This window comes from Chlorocebus sabaeus, chromosome 12 (assembly GCF_047675955.1).
Source record: "Chlorocebus sabaeus isolate Y175 chromosome 12, mChlSab1.0.hap1, whole genome shotgun sequence".
Taxonomy (NCBI): Eukaryota; Metazoa; Chordata; class Mammalia; order Primates; family Cercopithecidae; genus Chlorocebus; species Chlorocebus sabaeus.
Genome location: NC_132915.1, coordinates 29098291 through 29121692, shown reverse-complemented (window position 1 = coordinate 29121692; position 23402 = coordinate 29098291). Strand labels below are relative to the sequence as shown.

Sequence of the window (23402 nt, the reverse complement as noted above, 5' to 3'; positions counted from 1 at the left end):
CTGTCATCTTCTCTCCAGCATCCCTCCAACCCCCAGCCCCTGGCAACCCCTGATCTTTCTGTCTCTATGGATTTGCCTATTTGGAACATTTTATGTAAATGGAATCTTAAAATACATGGTCCTTTATGACTAGCTTCTTTCACTTAGTGTCATGTTTTCAGGGTTCATCCATGTTGTACCATATATCAGTACTTCATTCCTTTTATTACCAAGTAATATTCTATCACATGGATGTACCACAGTTTGTTTATCAATCCATTTGTTGTTGGACATGTGAGGTATTTCCACTTTTTCACTATAATGCTGCTATGGGCATCCATCTACAAGCTTTTGTGCAGAGATAGGTTTTCAGTTCTCCTGGGTACACACTTAGGAGTGGAATTGCTGGGTCAAATGGTAACTTATGTTTAACCCTTAAATGCACTGCCCTACAGTCTTCAGAAGTAATTGCACCACTTGACGTTCCTGCCAACTGTATACGAGGGTTCCAGTTTCTCCACACCTTTGATGCTAACCCTTGTTATTATGTCTTTGTGATTTTAAAATACTGTTATTTTAAAACAACCTATGGATGATTTTTAAATTAAGATAGAAGGAGATTTTATTTCTATAAGGAGAAACAGAACTATATCTCTCTGTTAGCAAAGCTCAGAGGACACATAATACTGCCAAGTATCTGCTTCCTACAGGAGGCAGATTGCTGTGGTTCTCTTCAGTATTCTCTTGTGTTGGAGTCAGACACAGGATTGAAGGCTGGCTTTGTCACTACCTAGATTTGTGATTTTAGGCATGTTATTTAACTTCTTTGAACTTCAACTTGAGGGGAGGAGCTAGTGATAGTTATCACACATGCATCATGGGGAAGGTTTGAAGAGAAAGTCATGCGAAGCCTCAGGTACGGTGGCAAGTACCTAACTGATGCTCAAGAAATATCACTGCCCTCCCCCTGACCAGAATCCTTAATTTGATTGAATATCAGTTCAAGAAAAGGATACAACTATTCTCTCTCTGTCTCTCTCTTTCAGACACACGCACACACACACACATACACACATACACACATACACCCCAGGTGTATATTTTTAAAAGTAATAATCAATGTGCCCTTGGGTTAGAAAACACTCACCCAATTCTTCTATTTATTATATTTTAAAAGTACTTTGCAGTAAAATTTGAGGCTCAGATGGATGATCCCAAGGTAGTGGGAGATTCCCAGTTATCTCTTGTTTGGGTTAAATTCTACTTACTTAAAAAAAAGTAGATAACAGAAATAATTTTCATCAGTGAATTGTTAAACAAAATTTGTGCTCTTCCTGCTTTATCTAGAAATTCTCTTCAAGCGCAGCTTTGTGCTCCAGAGCACCCGAGGCACCTTGGTGCCACTGCAAATCTTGTGAGCAGTGTTTGGGTGTGCATACTTAAAGTCAGAAAGTTTTGGTTGTGAGCCTCAACTCTGTCACCTCCTTGCTGGGTATCTTAGGCAATCTATTCAACCCCCCTATTACCTGCCTTTTTAAAATCTGTGAAATAGGAATAATAATTGTGGCTATCTCATATAAGCCTTTGGGAGAATTAAGTAAGATAATATGTTTAAAATCCTGGCACATAACAAATGATAGCAATTGGTTAAATAAAATTATTTATATTAAAAAAGCATCCTTGGAAAAACATTTAATGAACCACAGATGATAAGAAAAGCAGAGAAAAAACACACAATTTTGCAGTGTCACGTAAAGATTTGAGAAGGCCCCTTCAGTTTCTAAGTCATCTGGGAACTGATTCAAACTCACATTTCTCCCCTTCTCTCATCCCCCAACACACACACTCTGCTTCAGAAAACAAAAGGTTTTTTAAGGCAGCTTGGTCTCCTTTATGTCCTTGACCTGAGGTCAGAGTCAGGAAATAAACCATGGAGAAAATGCTGTTTCACATACATCTCTAGAGATAAAGTAGAAATGCTTCTCCATGCAAAATGAAATTAAAATCCTGTTCTGGTGATAACCACTCCACTCCTGCAAACCCTGCTGCTGTGGAAATGTTCCGTGAAGTCTATCCTGCCTGGCTCTGTGGGACCATTCAAGGAGCAAGAAGGAAACCCTAAAGTTCTCAACCCCTGACATGATCCCCCAGGGACCTCCCTGGCCTCAATGTGGCGTGTTTGGTTTCATGGGATTTACTATGGCTGCCTCCAAGTGTCTGATGTATGTGTGGCCTTGGATGCCAAGAGAAAAATTGATGTGCGCTTTCCATTATACAGGGCCCAAGAGAAACTCTGTTTGATTTAGAAAGCATTTTCATGAGGCATGGTTCAACAACTGCAGTTCTTCCTTCTATCTTCATGAGGAATGTCACTATTTTCAAGCGAAATCTAGTCACATAAATGACGGACTGATGCTATTTTCTTCAAGTATGAGTGGAAAAAAATAAGCCAATAGCTGCAATGAGAATAGGGGAGCACTTTGATCAAATTGCTAAGTAGTTAAAGAAGTTCCTAGTTTATGCCTTCTAAAGAGATAGGACAGACAGGAGTTGTGTGATTCATATGGGTTGCAGGGTGAGCCACTCTTTCTTCAGGGGCAACTTCATTGTGCAAACATCGAGGGTTTCCATCCATCATGCTAGGTGAGCTCTTTCTTCCCTTCACTGTCGATATCTCAAAGAATATTATCAAGATTGTCTCTTACTATGATCTCTTCTCTATCTCTAACATGTGGCCTAAGTCCTGGAATCCCCACTCAGTGCCGCAGTTTTGAGGCTCCCCCAGCTCTGATAGAAGGAATACTCCAATCCTGGTATTGTGAGTGAAGGACAGTGTGACAGAAGTGGCTCCACATTGAGAAACAGCATATTGCCACTCTGGTGGGTATCAATCCAGAACCATGACCTATATTTTGAAAATTGACTTTGAAATGAGAAACCTTGACACTTTGGGAGCAAAATTTAAGCAACTGAGTCTCTTTTTATGACTCATCCAAATCCTATATTGTTGTTTTTTCTTTTTTCTTTTTCTTTCTTTTTTTTTTTTTTTTTAGACAGAGTCTGGCTCTGTCATCCAGGCTGGAGTGGAGTGGCGTGATTTTGGCTCACTGCAACCTCTGCCTCCTGGGTTCAAGTGATTCTTGTGCCTCAGCCTCCTGGGTAGCTGGGATTACAGGTGTGCACCACCATGCCCAGCTAATTTTTTTTGTATCTTTAGTAGAGACGGGGTTTCATCATGTTGGCCAGTCTGATCTCAAACTCCTGACCTCAAGTGATGCGCCCACTTCAGCCTCCCAAACCAACTCCTGTATTTCTATCTAACAAGCTCAAAAATCATGAAACTCTTCCAGTGCTGAAGTCATCTGCAAGTAACAGTTCAGCTGATGGTTAAAAAGCTAATGTAAATAAATGCATACCAGTTAGCTGATGTGGAAAACCAAGTCCAATTTAATTATGTCAGGCTAACTCTGAGCTGATTAATACCTCTTCAAGTTAAGCAGGTTACGTGGAAACATTTTGATGTTGTCCTTAACCCGGAAAAAAAGAACCATTTGAATTCAGTTCAGAGAAAAAGTACACTTTGAAGACTGATTTTGAAGTCAGTTTTCTTTTAGAGTTGTTATTTTAATTTGCAAGAAGGTGTCTGCTCTTTTTAATTTCAGTATTTAGAAACAGTAAATTGGCAATCTCAAAATCACATTTTATTTCCAGCATGTGGTGTTTTAATATGTACCTTGATGCTACCAACCCCTGGTCAACAAATATGAAGAAGCTCACTAAGGTGTTGTCCCCAGCACTGTATAAAAGCAACTGAATCGTATCAGCTGAAGAATCTGAAGCTTTAAGATTGAGTTCTTCTCTCTTCAGAGTTAGCTAGTCAACTTTCAACTTCAAGTTTTTGTTTTTGTTGTTGTTGTTTTTTGAGACAGAGTCTTGCTCTGTCACCCAGGCTAGAGTGCAGTGGCATGATCTTGGCTCACTGCAACACTGCAACCTCCGCCTCCTGGGTTCACGTGATTCTCCTGCCTCAGCCTCCCGAGTAGCTGGGATTACAGGTGTGTGCCACCACACCCGATTAATTTTTGTATTTTTAGTAAAGACAGGGATTCACCATGTTAGTCAGGCTGGTCTCAAACTCCTGACCTCAGGTGATCTGCCTGCCTTGTTCTCCCAAAGTGCTGGGATTACAGGCATGAGCCACTGCATCCAGCCTCAACTTCAACTTTGATAACATTCTAATCAATGAACTAATTGAGAGACTGTAATCGTAACAATTTATCATTGTCCCTTTTGCTGGAGTGCCATTTGCTGGAGTGTGGTTTGCGCATCTGGAAGTAGAGTCTCAGAAATACATTTTAGTCAAACTGATTAACCTACCTATAGAATTTGGTTAAATCTGAAAGTTAGCATACCCACAAATAGCCCTTCTACATTGAGTCACAGAAATGTTTAAGTGAATGGGCTATTATCACATTTGGTATATTGTGATTGGATGTGGGTTAAAAAAAATCCTTTTCTTTGAAAATCGTGATGTTGAAAAGAATCTCTGCCATAAACATATATTCCTTTCCTAACTTAGTCCAATATGGTGAAGGTTGTTAAAGGTGGATTCATTTACATCTTCATCTATTCAGTGAATATTTACCAAACACCTACTAGATGCCAGTCAGCTCACTGGCACCGAGGATACAACAGTATTCAGGACAGTTGAGATTCCTGTCTGCTGCTTAAAATGCAGTAGGGAAGATACATTGATATTAAGCTCTAGTTACTGTAAAGTTTGTTGAACAATATTACGGACGAAGAACTTATTTGGCATGCACGGCAAGGGGAACTAAACTATGGCTCTAGAAAGCTCTCCATGGGGAGGTGATATCTAAGCCGTACCCTGAAAAATGGGTAGAAGGCAGCCCAGGTGAAACCGTTTTATCAGACTGTGCTTTTCTTCAGTCCAATGTGGTGGCTATAGGGTTGTTTAGCTCTCCAGATAAAGAGCTAAGGTTTCTTATAGGCATTCTCAATGGGATGCTACAATAACTGTGTTTACGATTCTCAACTTCAGTGCTCATTCTACAACACTGTGGTTGGGGAAAATAAAGACAGTCAGGCTCTGTATTGCACTAACTATGCCTTGTGCTAGGACATTTTGAAAACTATGAATTAAAAAAAAATTTCTATTAGCCACTTTTCCTGTGATTTTCCTATTTGTCCTCTGAAGGCCAAACACATATTCAGTGCAAACCTGTCAGCTGATTTGAAAATAAAATGGGAAGCTGGGTGTGATGTCTCATGCCTGTAGTCCCAGCTACTTGGGAGGCTGAGACAGGAGGATTGCTTGAGTCCAAGAGTTCAAGACCAGCCTGGGCAACACTGTGAGACCTCATCTCAAATTATAAAAAAGGCAAGAAAGATAATAGAATGAGGGAGACACTGTTTCTGGTTAGTCAGGAAGTTCTTATCCCCCTGTTTCTGGTTAACTGGAGTTTTGTTATAAAGAATTACCTTATCCTGGTGTAAGTTGCTTCTTTTAGAACTGTTGTCTAAAGTGTCAGTAGTAAAATTGTCCTAAAATGTGTAGCAAACATGTAAGCATTCTAGAATGGCAACACGATTACTTTCTATTGGAATACTAATGTCTCTGTGTTGTCGGTGGGTGAGCTTCACCAGGAAATAAAAATATAAAAGGGAAAAGCTGCAAACGATCACAGGAACTAAGGGAGGAAGCGATGCTGCTGTCTGGGTAAAGTGTGTCTGACTCCAAAATATCCCAGAACTGGGGTAGATATTGTGTGAACAGGGATCAGCAGTCATTGGCCAAAGAAATGGGGAAATAGAACATGCATGATTTTGTTCCATTGTTCCAGTTTTGAGAGTTGGAATTTGGATGAGGAATAGCTTTCAAATCTTCACCCTTCAGCAGCCCTCTCATCACCTAGGGTGGCTTTTCCAGGTGGGTGCTTTAAAAGAGCATGTAAGGAGTCATTTGACCTTGATTTCCCCAGACAGTTCTTTGCAATTGTTAGCCCCCAAGAGGGCTGGTTGGTTTTTTAAAAAAGGCTGGGTGAGAACTGCTCCCAAGTGCAGGGCAGCTGAGTATGGCTGTGCAGTCAGCACACTGCACAAAGGCACCCAGCCTAATGGGGAAGGAGAAGCTGAAGTCCAAACCAGCCAAAGGAAGGATGGTTTTCTGCAATTTATCCATGCTCAGGGGAGAGGGGGCACCTGTTTTTCACTCACACAAAAGCACCCTATGGACTGACTGCTGCCTGCTCAACCACTTTTGAACTCATGCTCACAGGTAACTCTATGAATTAAAGAAAAATGAGTGATTCTAGGTAGGTTTTTTTTGGTGTGTGTGGAAAGATATGTCTGTTCTATCCAAATCTCCTGGTTTCTAGGCTGCATGCCCGCTTCTACAAAATATGGTTCAGATGTTACAAAGCAGTATCTTCACCTTGACGCTTTCCAGATAAATCGTTGTGATTTCCTGTGGGAGATAACATCTGAGTTAGGCTCGCAGAGTCTCTCTCTTCCAAGGCCGTCCTGTCTCCAGGTTCACATGCCTGGTGTGGCCAACTGACTATATATGCGACACTGCACCAGATTGCAGGGCCGTATGCTGTTTTCCCCTGGAATTCATCCTAAGTCAGTATTTGACTAGGTCCGATGCTGCCAAATAACTGTTGGTAATGTACAGTTCACCCTTCCCTGCCTGGCTGCAACATGTCCTACAGTCTCCAAACTAACATCTGGCGGCTCCGTGTGCATTTAGCAACTTTACAGATTTCCCTGTATTGGTTTACACAAGGGTTTATTTTTAAAATAAAAAAAAAAAACAGTAAAAACTCTAACATTTATTTATGAAACATTTATCAGATACCTACTCTGCATAAGGCTCTGTGTCAGCTTTGGGAAAAATACAAAACACAAGATATTTTTCAGATATTTTGCATGAAAAGCAATGTGTGAATATCAGTAGTTGCATATGGTTCAACCTCAAATTGTAAGCCTAGAGTCAGAAGACCTACATGGAAGTAAATGAAGCTCCTCCATTGACTAAATATGTTACCTTGACAAGTGTTTTAACTTCTTTCTTTTCAATAAAAAGAGAAATCGGCAAGAACGACTCTAAGATCCTTCTTTCAGGATGTTAAGGGTCTAAATTGACCAATTATGAAGGAATAAGCCAGTTCAATAAGAGGTAAAGATAATATAAATTGCAAGAGATCCATGAGTTTAGTGGTGATTTCAGAGGGCAGAGCAAAGTTAAAATTAACCTTAATTCTGCCTAATTTAAAAATAAATAAATATGCACCATCACATCACAAGCCAACAACTTTCAATGAAAATGGTGCTACGCCCTAAATTTTCCAACCTTCCATATTTTGCAAATGATTACTAAATAAAGCCTTTGTGCATAGCACCATTTTGATTAAAAGTTTAGCATAAGAATAATATTTATATGGTGATATTGATAATTTTCAAAGCACTTCTCACATACATTTTCTGATCTGACACTCACAACAACCCAATAAGCTAGGCTGTATTATTTTTCATCTGCTTTTTAGGAAACTAACGCTTAGAGAGCTTAAGTGACTCAAGACCACCAGCTAAAAAGTGATCGAGCCAGCATTCTAGCCTGAGTTTATCCAGTTGCTATTCTTGTACCATTTCCAAACTGACTCTTCTTAAACAGTAAATCAAAGAGGGGGCAAATCCAGGGAGAAAAAGAGATGCTACAGTGATAACTGGAAGCACACTGGAGGATTTTTGTGTGGAGATAGCTGCATATGGACAAGGGATATGAAATCCTTTAACAACCATTCTTCATTGGGACAGAGCTAAGGTGAGCAGAACTCCATTGTCATCATTAAAGCTCACAACCACAGGCACTCAAAAGGAAGGAAAACACTAAGCTGGAACTGAAGTGTTCTTTTGATACCCACCCTCCTCCCCACCATATAATTAACATTGTCTTCTAATAAAGAAGAGCATATTTTTCCCTTTTTTGAGTGTGTGACTGTGTGTCATCCTGGATATTCTGGCTACACTAGCTGCTGCGGCTAGGGAGCTATCATGAATTCTTTCACAGTTGCTCCAGGAATTCCTTCGAAGATTGTGCTAAAAAAAAATATTAATAATGTCAGATGGTTCAAGAGGTAGTTCTGCTGCTGACAAGGCCCCAGGAGGAAGCTTTCAGGACTCAGTGGCAAGAAGTTGATTTATTAGCCTCACTGTGTTAACAGCCCTCCTAAGATCCTAGCGCAGTGATAGCCTATGTATGAAACCTTAAATCCTAAAGGGACCTTCCTTATAACAGACATGTAGCACAGTCTAGTCACTTGATAGATGAGGCAAGTGGCCCAGAAAAAAGAGGTTATTGCAATTAGTTACTGCACATTAGAATCACCCAGAGAGCTTTTAAAATCCTAATGCCCAAGTGACACCCCAAAAGAATTAAATCACAATGTTGGGGGTGAGAGCCAGGCACCATTTTTTAAAGACCTCCCACTGATTCCAATAGGTAGCAGTTTGCAATTAATGAGCTAATGGTTTGTCTAAGACCATACTTCTGGGGACAAGAACCCACCATGGTTCAACTCCATTGTTTTTAGCCAAAACTGGCCCTTGTCTCAGGACATCTTGAGAAATGGCAGAGGAGTAAACAGTCAAGCCCTGCCATGATGATGCTATGCCAGGCACTTTCTATTTATTAGTTTATCTTTTGCAACCACCCTTCAAGGTAAATACATCAGCTCTAGTTCACCATGAAGAATGTGCACGTGTTTTCATGTAGCCTGTGGATCCTTGCTAAATGTGAAGGGAGGCTCTGAGACTGCCTCAGGGGGACTGCAGTGGTGCTCACTTTAGTTGTCGAACATGCAGTGACATTCATTCAACAAGTGTTTATGGAGGGTCTACTGTGTGCCAGGCATTGTCCTAAGCTATGTGGATAAAATGGTAATGAACAAGGTATATAGGCTCTGTCCTCCCAGAGCTTGTTAGCTAATGAAGAACCCAAAATCATAACTCAGCAAGTCCAAAATTTTAGGGTTAACACTGCAGTGGAAACTTGTTTTATTCGTTTTCACTGAGCCTTGTTTCATCAAGACTTGTGGTGGCAAAAACATACATAATGAAGTTGTTAGAATATAAATAAGAAACATAAATCAAGACTAGGGAATATATAAGTAAGAGCAGAGTCAAGAACAGAAGAGGAAAAATTTATAGTCATTCAAGTCACAAGGATCCACTTGGGCTGAACCTCAAATTTGGCATTAAGTATCCTGGCAGCCATATCGAAGAGGGAAATGTGGTTAGTTGCAGAGTGCTTATTGTCAGAAAGAAAAAGAATACAGTTCCTTAGGGAAGGAAAGGCTTTCCTAATACTTGGCTCTTGAAGAAATGTCTCAGGCAGAGCTTCATACAGCCTCTAACAATATTTCTGCTAGTGACTACAAAAGTGGATTTTATAAGACATAGCTGGCCGGGCGCGGTGGCTCAAGCCTGTAATCCCAGCACTTTGGGAGGCCGAGACGGGCGGATCACGAGGTCAGGAGATCGAGACCATCCTGGCTAACACGGTGAAACCCCGTCTCTACTAAAAAGTACAAAAAACTAGCCGGGCGAGGTGGCGGCGCCTGTAGTCCCAGCTACTCGGGAGGCTGAGGCAGGAGAATGGCGTAAACCCGGGAGGCGGAGCTTGCGGTGAGCACAGATCCCGCCACTGCACTCCAGCCTGGGTGACAGAGCCAGACTCCGTCTCAAAAAAAAAAAAAAAAAAAAAAAAAAAGACATAGCTTGTAGCATCCTGCAATGAAAGTGAGAACATAAAACTAAAGTGCAATTTAATAAATGCATTTATGTTAGCAGTAGGTGGTGAGAGGTAAGTTGATTTGAGCCAAATACAGGTTCAGATGAACCTATGACTAGAAGCTGGAACACCAGGGAATGGAGGGATTTTATATCCTTATAACAATCTTCATAAACATAATTTCTCTCTACTGAGATTTTGATAATTCAAATGGTTATATTTTCTATTTTCTGGTGCAGGAATAAAGGGCAAGTATTCTATGTTGTGAATAATGTAATGCCTTATACCAGGGGTCAGCAAACATTTTCTGTAAAGGGCTAGGTAGTAAATATTTTATACCTTGGGGGGTAGATGATCTCTGCCACAACTATTCATCTCTGCCACTGTAGCACAAAAGCAGCCATAGACAAGATATAAATGAATGGACATGACTGTGCCCCAATACAACTTGATTCATAAAAGCAGGTGGCAGGTCAACTTCTTACCTACAGTCTACATAGTGCCAACCGCTGGTATAACCTAAAAAATAAATGCGATTATTGGTATTCTTTCATTGAAATTCAGGAACAATTGGAAACTTTGCAAGTCTTGGTCACTGGTAACTTTGTCTTCATAGTTTAAATGCTATTGTGTGATGGCACATGATGGAAAGAACATGGCTCGTGTTTGGGTTGCAAATTCATTAAGTTCATTGAAAGAACATGCAGATCCCAAAGCAATCCAATACAGCTATTCACACATAAAAGGGGCCCTCAGCCGACATGGTGCTGGGATTGTTGCAGCACAGAACTAGGCTAGCTCTAAAGAAACCCTTCCATTCCCTGTGGAGAAGAAGAATTATGATGTTCCTCACCTGGAATGGTCTTGAAAAGCAACAAGGATTCTCAGTTAACATCTCATGGTTGGTTTCCTAGGAAAGAGGGAAGATGCTGGACCATTTCCAGTGGCTGATGCTTGCTATTCACATCTTCATCACCTTTCCAAGTGAGAAATCTATTCCAGGCTACCAGACAGAAGTTCTAACAATCTTCTAGGTGTGTAGCATGTAATACAGTCAAAGATGTTATAATTAACCACAGGGGAAAACAATAACATTATTTCATTTTTAAAAGGCTTAGTTATGAGCAGACAACACATGTTTGTAGTTTGTTATGACCTGAATTCTTAAATTTCCCCCTCACTGGTCAAAAATGAATCTGAGAGGTTAATTGTTTAATGGGAGGTATTTTAAAGGATTGAGTCCAGGGGCTCATCAGAAGAAGTAGCCCCAAGTGACTTGGAATCTGCAACAGGTGGGTTAGGACCTCATCCTTAGATATTGCTTTAACCAATTTATGGGTAAGCCATAGTTCTGAGCAGAGTCATGTACTCACATGCCCCATGTGTAGTGACAATGGGAATGTAGGCTTAAACATAAGTAACAGCTTCAAAAGAGTTTGTAAAAACAAGGCTATGAATATTAATATAATTGTGAGATCTTTGGGGCTTTATTGTCAGTTTGAACATAATTTGAAATACAGGGATTTGTAAACAGTCAGTAAATGCTTCACTTGCTCCATTTGGAATTTTGTAACTATTCACCTCTCCAGCAGCATAAGGTGGTTAAGAAGACAGTTTCTGTTCATTGTAATAAACTACTCCAGGCTTAAGGAGGGCAATTACTGTGTCTTTATATTCATATACCCAGGATTTAGTGCAGTACTAATCCACAAGGGCCAGTCTAAAATGTTAGCCCAATGAATAAATTCTGGATAATAATATCCTGTTTGCAAAGTCAGTATTACAGAGTGATTGGTTGCCAGTAGGGGAGATAGCTCCCTTTAGTTACACAAATTGTGGCAGACATTGAACCACTCCAAAAGAAACTAAAGCTTTTTATTTGGGAATTTAAAATATTTATTTGGGAAACTTAAAAGCAGAAAGCCACTCAGATGGAACCATAGTGTCCCCTAGCAGATACTACCAGATGGGGGTGGGGGTAAACAATTGCAGTCACATATGCAGCAGGTATATATATTTTTTTACTAATGGCTTATTCTTAAACAGGACTTGAGGCCAGAGAAATTTCAAGGATAAATTGCTTTGGGAGAATGCCTGATATCAATGTCTCCTGAGACATCTAAGTTTTCCAAAATAACAAGTCACCAGATATATTATTTTGTTCCCTCCTCTTCCTTCCCCTGGCCCCTGCCAATATGCTTATTTACAAGAGTTACCTTATCAGTTGTCTTAGGAGAACACATTTCCTTCAACAGAAGTCACAGTATGATCTTATGGTCATAATTTTACAATATCCCTGCCTCTACTGAGAAGAGATATATAGCGAATGGAGCTGTGCTGAGCCAATGAAGAATTAATCCTAGGCAGCACTAGTAGGTGTGGCCACAGCTCTGACCCCACCCCACTCTGGTGGTCAGGCCAAAGAAGAAGTCAGGTAAGAAGTGTGAAAGGAAATTCAGTCTTGGAACCCCCAAACTCATTAAGCCAAAGGGAAAATTCAGGCTGGGAACTGGGTCACGCAAACCTGCCTCCCCCTTTTGGTTCCTAAATAAGATGACTACAAGATGAAAGCTAAGTGCCTCCCCCATGTTTTGCCCACAAGGGAATTCCTGGTGAGCTACTAGATCTTTACTCTAAAGGTGTTTCTATTAAAATTTCACCATGGCAATGCAAATTGATAGTTTATAGGTGCAGCCACCCCTGGCCTGCCAGACATAAATGCACATCTGATTGTTCCCCTGGCCCAGTTTTGTCTGTTATGTAAAATGCAGATTCCCTGCAATTTTCCTCTGCCTCCTTTGTCCGTGTCATCTTATGTTTAAAAAAAAAAAAAAAAAATGCAGCTTCAATGAACCAGACAAAGGCATGAATGACTGACTATTTTTCCCTACCCACCTCTTACATGAAAATTGTGTACTTCTCAATATCTTGCCCTTTCCACTTTAAATTTGGAGCCCTCAAAATCATCTTCGGAGAAAGGCATAGACCTGTCTCCTAGGTGTGCGTCATTAACTTTGGCAACTAAACTTCCTAAAATAATTGAGACTTGTCATTTTTCTTGATTGACGGAAGAAAGGACAGAGACAAAAGGATGGCAGTGTACTTGGCAACCCTCAGAGCCTAGCTGAGGCTCCAGCCCTGGGCACTTCACTGGAGGGTTCCCTTGCCAGCAGAGGAACCTGCAGCCTAACCTCATGCCGGGGTAACTTTAATATGGGCAATCCATCTTACTGTAATAGACAAATTGCCTACTTTCACTATATCCACAGATTTACAAGGGACAAACTTTGGCCCTAGGAATATTTATTGAATATCATTTCATCCTTGTGACTTCCACTTCTTTCTGATTCCCATATCACCAGCCCAAGAGAACTCGAGTATCTGTTCACAGCTTTGCTCCTCTTTCCCCACATTAACCACAAAGCAATGGAAGTAGAATAAAGAGACAAACGGGTAACTCTAAGTAGGTTCATCACATGCCCTGTGTCCAGAGCCAATATATAAATAGTCTTGATTCTGATTGTGTTGAGGTATAAAAACATGCTGATTTCTATGACAGGTATTGATGATTATTACTTGTGTATTCATTTGCTCACTGCTCCATTCTGGATGTTCTCGGTCACAGGGCCTGAGGATCATTTTCTCGGATGCGTCACGGCTCATCTTCCGGCTCAGTTCCTCCAGTGGTGTGCGGGCCACCCTCAGACTGTATGCAGAGAGCTACGAGAGGGACCCCAGCAGCCATGACCAGGAGCCACAGGTACAGAAACAGTTGTGCTCCCAGCAGTGTGTCTCACAGCTCCTGGCAAATTTAGCTCCATGGGGCTTTAATGGGGCTATTTTACCTTCTGGAAAGGTAGGTGATAATTTCAGCTGGAGGACAAGCTCGGTGCAACTCCAAGCAAGTTTAATTCATTCATTATAGTGTTTGAAACAGAAAAATTGCTCTCTCGCATCGATTTGTAATCCGTTTAGACCAGCATGTCCCAAACAACTGTCCTCTCTTGATGTTCAGTGGTTTGTTAATTGGGGTAAAGAAAAGGCACCTTTTATAGACAAGGAAATTTAGCATTAGAGTCAAACTGGTGAAACTCTCAGAGCCTTGACTATGCTTATGTAAATTCTGAATCTCCAGATATTTGGACCATGACCTTGAGGTGCCACTACAGATGGGATCTGTCTCTGAGATTGCTATATTGTCTACTCTGAGAGGAGAGGATATAGGTGGCTTTTTAAGTTAAGGAAGGACATTAACAAGCCTAAGCTAGATTGTGCTTGGCAAAATCTTCTCATGTTTTCAACAATAAGGCTAATTAAGAACTCGGAAAAATCATAAATAACACAACCATAAGCCTCTGTACTCCCATATGCATTAACGCTCCAGGCAACATTAATTAACACCAGAAACAACCCACTCTAATGTTGGGTACTTCAAGCTATACAGCTGGCTGCTCCTGCCTTCTTGGTCTTCAATCCAGGTTTCGAAGCAAGGTCTTTGATGAGATGATTTTTTGAGATGAAAACATTTGTTCTACCTGCCATACTTCCTTTGTGGAAAAGTAGAGAAACAGAGAAATACTCACTGCTACTGATTTTAGAGGTGCTCAGAATTTCTAGCTATAATTTGCCCTGATGGAGTAAGATACCTGGGAGGGTCTTCTTTCTTTGTCAGTAGTTTAGTGTTTTGTTTTTGTTTTGTTTTTTGTTTGTTGTGTTTTTTTTTTCATGGTCGGTTTCTTTGGAGAGTCTCAAAGAACTTGGTAATAATGGGTGCTAAGATCCTTACACCTACCCCTGCAGCCAGGAGATCTGCCTGGAGTAAAATCATCCTAGATGGGACAGGAGAGGCTGGATGGGGCTGAGAGCTGTTCTCAGGGTTAACCAAGAGCATGAGTGGGCAAAGCATGTGGCCAGCATGAAGACCTTGGCTTTTCCTCTCAGGATCATAGCCTTTCCATGCAGGGGATGGGCCAAACTCTGCCAAAATAATTTGTTACTGAGTACATTTCGCCCAAGATAGTACCAAATCATGCAAGAATTTGAGGCTTACCCTGTCTTTCCGAATAAAACACTATTCTACATCTCATGTTGGGGAGGGAGATTAAAGCAGGGGCCTAAAAGCCCAGAGCTACGTACAGGGTGAGGAATGATATTCCTGGCCTCACCAACTCTGACTCACTCTGACTCCGGGCTATTTTTTCCTCAACATTCTTTTCCCTATTTGCACAGGGTAAGTGGTTGTGATATTTGCTTATTTTTATTTACCTTCCACGCTGGACTGAGACCAGGCCATTAGACAAGTGTCACAACAATCCTATGCACACATAAGTCTCTCCCTGAGGCAGTCCACAAAAGCAGTGCTTTTGATCCTCCAACCCACCCCGCCCCGCCCCCAGGCTTCCTTTGAAGCTGAAAACCTCCATCGGCTTACTCTTAGAAGGTCGTGTGAGTAAAGGAAACATAAGTCATGCTGGTTTTGGTCCCCATGACTGCACATTTCTCATCCTGTTGGTGGAAAGAATTTGCCACTTTGAAGGGTTGGTGAATCCCTTCACTGACGTTCCTGTTGCAATTGCTGATTTGCCCTCCCTTCTCCTCAGAAACAAGAGTTTTCCTAGACCTGGCTAGATGGGCCCCCAAGGATGTAGCACATGATCTAGCTAAAAGTTTTACATTAAAATAGAACTCCTTGTTAAAATACCATACATCATTCACTCACCAACTTAAGCCCTATTGCATAATACCTTTGAGTCAGGATATATCATAGAGTAAGACTTTAAAAGAAATCTAACCACCTAAGGGAAAGCAAGATTCTCTCAGCAGGCCAACCTGTCTTAATTACTGCTGAACTCTACCTAAGCCTTTAAGTTGGAGCATTTTGGAGGCTCCTTATAAGGTTGCTTTCCAGGACCACCTGCTTCTGCCTTCCAAAAAGCCTTTGATTAACTGTGAACAGAGATCAAAGTAAGATGTACTCCTGAAGCTGCTAGTGTTATTCCTGATCAGGGCCTGACTGGAAAGACCTGCTTGTGTTGCTTTCTCAGCTACAGAAAGAACCCCTTCCACCTTCTCTAATCTGCAAAGATTCCATTGTGAATCTTGTTCCAATTCAACAAGGAGTTTTTAATGTTTTACCCATGCTAACGCAATAGCCATCTACACTCAAATTATTTTGCAAGAGAACAGAGTTCCCTTCAACTGGCTTATTAGCATCTGGCTATTTTACTTTGCCCATGGATAGTTTCTTTTCCAGACATTTTGAGCACATGTGAACAGAGCATATTTTAAACATTTACACTGATTGCCTTGCAGATGTACTCATAACAATCCTAGTGATGCAATTAGGAAAACTTGTGATATAATCTATATGCATTTAGACCATACCTTCACATGTAGATTTTCCATTTGCATCCTTTTGTAGAACAGTGATTATGCTATTTGTTTTAAGTTAATGTCAAATAATTTTTTATCTACATCAAAAATATTGTTTTAAAATTCTATCCATGTATGCCTACGAATTGGTGGTAAGGAGAGGATGGGCCAGGGAGGGCCCTGACGAAATGAGCAGGTGCTTGCCCTGATCCCACTCTGTGTCCTTGGTAAATCAGGAAGGAAAGCTTCCAAAGGCTTGTTGCTGGAAGACTACCTAGTTTTTAAAATACAAGTTTATTTTAATTTTACCAGCAATCACTAGGCCTTCAATGAACCCTCAAACCAGCTGGTAATCATTTGGAAAAAGGAATGAGCCAAAAGCGTTTAAAATCACAGGTAACCAGAAACAGTACAATTGTTTCCATTTTATTTCCCATCCAATTTATTAGCAGGGCTGCTAAATTAGCTTCTCGTTGACCTTCTTCCCTTGTCCCTTTCAGCCTGTGGGTGGAGTAGTTAAGGAACAATAGAAGATCCAAAAGGAAAAGGAAGGAGAAGTTTTGTTAAGGGCTAGGAAAATCACAGACTGATAATCAGCCTGTGGCTAATCAACCCTTGGCTTTAGTACTTTCACTGCAGAATACAGTCACACCCCATGGCACCCCAGTCCTTGGGAGGGGCCTGATTTTCCCCCAGTCATCCTGAAAATTGAGGAATTTAAATATTTGTTTGTTTTTGTTTTATTGAGACAGAGTCTCACTCTGTCGCCCAGGTTGGAGTGCAGTGGCATGATCTCAGCTCACTATAACCTCCTCCTCTTGGATTCAAGGGATTCTCCTGCCTCAGCCTCCTGAGTAGCTGGGACTACAGATGCCCGCCACCATCCCCGGCTTATTTTGTATTTTTAGTAGGGACAAGGTTTCCCATGTTGGACAGGCTGGTCTCAAACTCCTGACCTCAAGTGATCCACCTGCCTCGGCCTCCCAAAGTGCTGGGATTACAGGTGTGAACCACCACACCCGGCTTTAAGTATGTGTTTTTGATAAGCTGTACCTAGAAGGCTTTAACGACTAATACCTAAGCACCAGGTCCCTCATATTTATTCACCTGTCAAACCAAAGGTCATCTGTCATTGTGTTCTACCTGTTCTTAATAAGACTTTGTAATCCAGAAATAAAGTATAGAGCCATTTTGTTTTACATAGGGAGAATATATGATTTGTAATCTAAACCAGAATACAGATGCTTCTAGATTTACAACAGAGTTACACCCCAATAAACCCATCATAAGTTGAAAACGCATTGAATACACCTCGCCTCCGGAACATCAGAGCTGAGCTCAGCCTACCTTGAACAAACTCAGAACATACATTAACCTATGGTTGGAGAAAATCATCTAACACAAACCCCATTTTATAATAAAGTGCTGAATATCTCATGAAATGGATTGAATCCTATACTGAAAGTGGAAAAAGTCGTCGTATAGGGACTCACAGTACAGTTTCTACTGAATGTGTATTGCTTTCACACCATCATAAGATTGAAAAATCATTAAGTAGAACTAGCAAAAGTTGGGGATCTGTACTTTTGTGAGCGAAAGATAACTGTAATTATGTTTAGATTGTCCCCAATAAACCAGGAGACATGATTACTCTAGCTACCAGCGTGCATCCTCTCTTAGAACCGCATATCTCTGTGGAGATGGCTTTCTAAGAACACTAGCAATGAAACTTGAAAGAGGGAACATACAGAAATGAGAAGAGTCAGCTCAGTGGTTCTCAGCCCAGGCTGCACATCAGAACCACTCGGGCAACTTGGTGAAAGTACCTATGCTTTGGCCCCAGTCCTAGAGATTCTACTGTAATTGTTTTGAGGTGGGACCTGTAGATTTTTAAAAGTTTCCCGGATGATATTAGACAAGTGCATCTCAAACTTTAATTACCGGTCAATCACCTTGGGAATGTGTTAAAATGTGGATTCTGACTCAGGTATGAGGAGGGCCAGAGATTTTGCATTTCTAACAAGCTCCCAGGCAATACCCTGCTGCTGGTCCAGGAGCCACCCGTTGAATAGCAAAGAGCTAAGTGAACTGTGCAGTGCTAGCAGCAGGACCTTGAATTCTTTAAAACTGTAGAATGAGCGGCACCTGTTTTTAATACCGTTCCACACATTGATCTCTGTCTCCTGGACTTCTATTTATGTTGCTGATTGGATTCCACTTGAATGTCTTATAGACATCACCAACTTGACATGTGCAACACTGAATTCCCACCAGCCTCCTGTGCACGCCTCCAAAACAAACTCCAGCATCCTGCTTATTTCATTCTTCTCCATCTCAGTAAATGGCAGTTCCATTCTTCCAAATGGTTAAGCCAAAAAACCCTAGGATTCAGCCTTGACTTCTTCTTTCCTCTCTTTCATGCCTCAGTCCTTCTCATTCAAGAGTAAATCCTATCAATGTGACCTCCAAAACACACCCAGAATCTGACCCCATCTTACCACCTCCACCATTTCCACCCAGGGCCAAGCACTGTTCTCTCTAGCACAGTACATAGTCTCCTAACTGGTCTCCTTCCCTCCACACTTGCCCATTCTCTACCCACCCTGTTCTCAGCATAGCAATCAGAGTGATTCTCCTGAAACATGTTAGACCACCTCATAGCTCTGCTAAAATCCTCCCCTCCACCTCATTCAGAGAAGAGCCCAAACCCTTACCATGATCTTGAACGACATACTGGAAATGGCCCCCTTCTCCCTCTGACCTCATTTCCTATCTCTTTTCCCGCTTCTCTCTCCACTCCAACTGCTGTTGGGTGAACATGATGAGAACGCTCTGCCTTGTGTTGTTTATGATGGCTGTTCCCTCTGCCTGAAATGCTTTTCCTTCCGACATCTGCATGACTTGTCTCCTTACTTCTCGGTAAGGGTGTCCCTGGCCACCTGATATAAAATAGCCCTCACATGCAGGTACTTCTTACCTCCCTACCCTGCTTTGCTTTCTCTATGGCATTTATCCTCATCTTACATATATGTATATATATTTATCTATATATATTTGTTTATTCTATTTTATTGTCTGTTTCCACCCAGTTGAATGCAAGCACCAGGAGGCTGGGACTTTGTCAGATTAGTTCCCTGTAGCCCCAGTGTACCTGGTATGTGGTAAATGCCCAATGTAGTTTTGCCAAATTATTGCAATATTGACCATTAATTACTTTGGAATATCTCAGCCCAATTATATCACACAAGAAGCTGAAATATTCTGTATTCAGGATGAATGTTTGTGCTATCATCGGGTTTCCTCCTATGACTGAGGTTTTGAATAAAATAAATGCCATTTTTAAGGTCCCTGCAATATGCAGGCTCCATTCTAGAAACATCCTTTATCTTATTCACTGTTCCAGTGGCCCCATGGCAGAATTATCCTGCTTTTGCAGGAAAGGAAACTGAGTCAGGGAGCAATTCAGATTATGGAGTGGGTAGTTTCTGGACTGGAGGTTCAAACTAAGTCTTTCTTATAACAAAATCCATGTTGCCCATGTTAACGTTGAAGGCCCAGAAGAGAATTTCTTTTTACTTGTGCTTGAGTCCAAGGCTACCTCTGGAGCCTCAGTTCAGTGTTATTGAGAGGCTTTTTCCTCATATCAATCAATTCTATGATTCTCTGACACCAACTGGGTGCAACAATTCAAGTCAGTTCTGATGTTATCTGGATTTAGCCCAGACCCCACAGGTTAAGGGCTCAGTTTCACAAGATTGCTCCTAGTAGGAATGCCAGCTGCAAATAGGGTGCACAGGCTACCCACATTTTTGCCTTGCCAGCTACAAATTTAGAGTTTTCTACAACCCCCCTTCAGATTTAATAATTCACTAGAATGACCCACTGACCTCAGGAAAGTGCTTCGCTTAGCACTACTGGTTCATTATAAAGGCTAGAACCCAGGACAGCCAAATGGAAGAAATGCATAGGACCAGGTGTGGAGAAGGAGTGTGGAGCTTCCTTCCATGCCCTCTCTGAGTAAGATACCCTCCAGCACCTTGATGTGTTCACCAGCCTGGAAGCTCTTCAAACCCTGTTGAAGGGTTCTTATGGAGGTTTCACTAGGTAATTACGGTTGATTAAATCATTGACCCTTGATGGTTGAATTTGGTCTCCAGCCCTGCTCCCCTCCCTGTAGGTCACGGGGTGGGGCTGAACGTTACAGCCCTGTAGACACCTGTTTGGTTCCTCTGGCAACCAGCCCTCCACTTGAAACTATGTTGGGGCCCACCAAGAGTCCCTCATTAGCATAAAGTCTGCTGTGGCTGAAATAATAACAAAGGACACTCCTATCATTCAAGAAGTTCCAAAAGTTTTAGGAGCTCTGTGCCAGAAATTGAGGACAAACACCAAATGTATTTGTTATTCCACACTGTTAAGAGAAATTTAGCCTAAAGCAGCCTCCTTACATAATTTAAGTTCAGCCTAAAGGTTTTTCCATGCATAGTGAACTATGACCTAACTGGATGTGTAAACAGACTGAACAGACTATAACCTACTCTTGTGACAAGTAGCTGAGTCCCAGCCAATCACAGCAGCTGAGTTTCAGCCAATTACAGGCAGCCACTTTTTCAAAATGTGTTCAAATAAGGCGAAAACTGAGCTGTAACCAATCCAGCTGTTTCTGGACCTCACTTCTGCTTTCAGTACTTCACTTTTCTCTTTCTGTTCATAAATGTTATCTGACCTCGTGGCAGCTCCAAGTTGCTCTGAACCTATCTGGTTCTGAAGGCTGCCTGATTCAAGAATCGTTCTTTGCTCAGTTAAACTCTTAAATTTGTTTAAGGTTTTTCCTTTAACAACAGTTATAAAAGTGAACAGTGCCTTAAAAACAACCAGTTTTCTATACTAATTTTGAATTAGCAATGAATAGGATTTAGAAACATTGTGAAAATAATATTCTAAATAAATATTGGATATCTTTTCTAGTTCATAGGGGATCTACAGTGAGTAGTCAAAAACTTGGAGAATAAAGTAGAAATGAATATAATACACATGATGTGAAAGAGAAGCGGAATGGAGTTCAGAAGTGACACAAATCCTCATTCACTTAGCCATGTACTTTCACGACAAGATAAAGATTTTTGTATATGTATATGTGTGTACATGCGTGTGTGTATGAGAGCATGATTTTGGGACCATATCAGGTATATGTGATTTAAAGAGCTGAAAGTTGTGCCTCAGTCCTGGTTTTGGGTCAACTTTGGATTACAGTTTATAGCCCCCCAAACTCTGAAAAAAAATTATATTTCCTCTCCTTACTTTCCCATATGTAGTTAAAAATGAAAACAAATTCAGCTTTAAAAATAAATAAAAACGTTGTTATTTAAGAAGAAAACCTGAGCAAGGATATATTAATAGCCATATGTATGAGGGAAAACATGAGGAAATACCTCATTTTATTTTTCTCCTCAGAATTTGGTCGGTATTGCTGCACTTTGGAGCTAAGGGGGAGGGCAAAGTGTTGAAGAGAGAGTTTAGAAGAGAAACACTTGGTGAAGAGTTGGGCTCTAACCTCTAGGACCAAGTTAAGGAGCTAGCTCTTTCCGCTTAGATGAGAGGCGTGACTTAGAGGTCTTCAGGAATTTAAGGAATAATGTGAGGCGGGAAAGAGGACCAGCTGTTCTCCATAACTAATGAATATGTAATTTGAGGAAATAAACTCAAGCTGAACTGGAAGAGATTCAGGTTGACTGTTAGAACAATTTCTCAACTGTCAAGCCTCCTGCCCAGTTAGGATGGCTGGTTTGTGCTTTTCTAAGTCTCTTTGCCTACATGTATTCAAATAATTTTAAAACAGGGGCAAGAGTAGAAAGTATTGAGCAGGATAATGTCTCAAAGTAAGTGTCAGTCTTAAAATTTTAGTTCTGTAATTATAATTTTTTTTTTTTTTTAAAGAAAGAAGAAACAAGTTCTGGTCAGGTGGGTTAGATTTCCCTCTAGCGGTGTAGAAAGGAATTTAATATGGCTGTGTTTTCATAACTGGCTCTTGGAGGGGAATTAAACTTGGAAAGATGCAAAGATGTATAGGTTTTTTTCTATTTCTACTTAGATGAGTACTTTCTGAAAAGGCAAACAAAACACCGGGGCAAACAGTCCTTCTATTCCTCCCTTAGATATTGAAATCTGGACTCATACTCTGCCATTACTACATATTGTTTTCCCTGGAGCTGAGAACACCCCTAGGAGGGTTGGTCATCTGATGGCATGTGAAAAACTCCCTTGGTTAGGAATCTGGGAGATTCCGCCAGGGCCTAGTGTCTATCGTAGACCAGGATTTTTTAGAGTTTTTATGACTATAAGCCTTTTTCTTGGCCAAACATTATGATCAGATCTCCTTTCAAGGTACTGAGTATGCGAAGCCCTGTGTATCCACGCTACACACAGTCTGGTACTTGTGGGAAACTACAGACTGCCACCATGAACCACTCATGTTAATCCCAAAGACAGAGCCCATCTCACATGTCCCTTCGTGGCAATATATACAAAAGAGGCCCTTAATTCCAAATCTTGCAAGAATATCGGCATCGCCAGCTTATCCCGAGAACCAGTGGTCTTAAGAACAGAACACTGAAGAACCAAAAGGCATGCCTTGATCCTGGCTTTGGGTCAAGTTTGGATTACAGTTGAGAAAGCCTGAACTCTTAAAAAAAAATTGTATCTCCTCCCTACTTTCTTGCATGTCGTTTAAAATAAAAAACAAAATTAGCTTTAAAAATAAATATAAGGAAACCTAAAAACATTTTGATTTTTTCCTTATAATGCTCTTCTAATTTCTAAAATATTAAATATCAGCTTCTTACCAAAATATCTTTTGTTTTGGTGCCGGTTTTACCATGTCTAAAGCACATGCTTAACCAGCTATTGGTTAACCCAGTGATGTTTATATCCACAAATCACCGAGTCTTGCTGGATCTTGTTTACTCAGCCTGAAAAAGGAGCATGAATGAATTTTCAGCAGTCACACAAGTCCAGAGGTCACTGGTCATCACTTCTCTTGCCAGATGAATGGGTTTGACAAGCTGTGTCCAGCACAATCTGCCTTTCCCAGCAGCCTTTTTGTTCCAGCCCAGATGCACAGCACAATCACGTTTCCGTGCCTTTCAGGAGAAAGCTACCCAGGTCTCATGAACTGGTGGTGATTCCGGTTTTCTTTGAAGTGGTGTCCTTCCTTGGTGTACAGTAAATCATTTGCTTT

General features: G+C 41.0%; 1 protein-coding gene across 1 annotated transcript in view; it reads left to right on the top strand.

Annotated features, from left to right (window-relative positions):
- The window catches only part of PGM5 (phosphoglucomutase 5), a 180167-nt gene that overhangs the window by 132732 nt on the left and 24033 nt on the right, over nucleotides 1–23402 (top strand). Inside the window, exon 10 of the mRNA XM_007969422.3 lies at nucleotides 13419–13553. Coding sequence (XP_007967613.3) covers nucleotides 13419–13553 — 135 coding nt within the window. The remainder of the gene's footprint in view (nucleotides 1–13418; nucleotides 13554–23402) is intronic.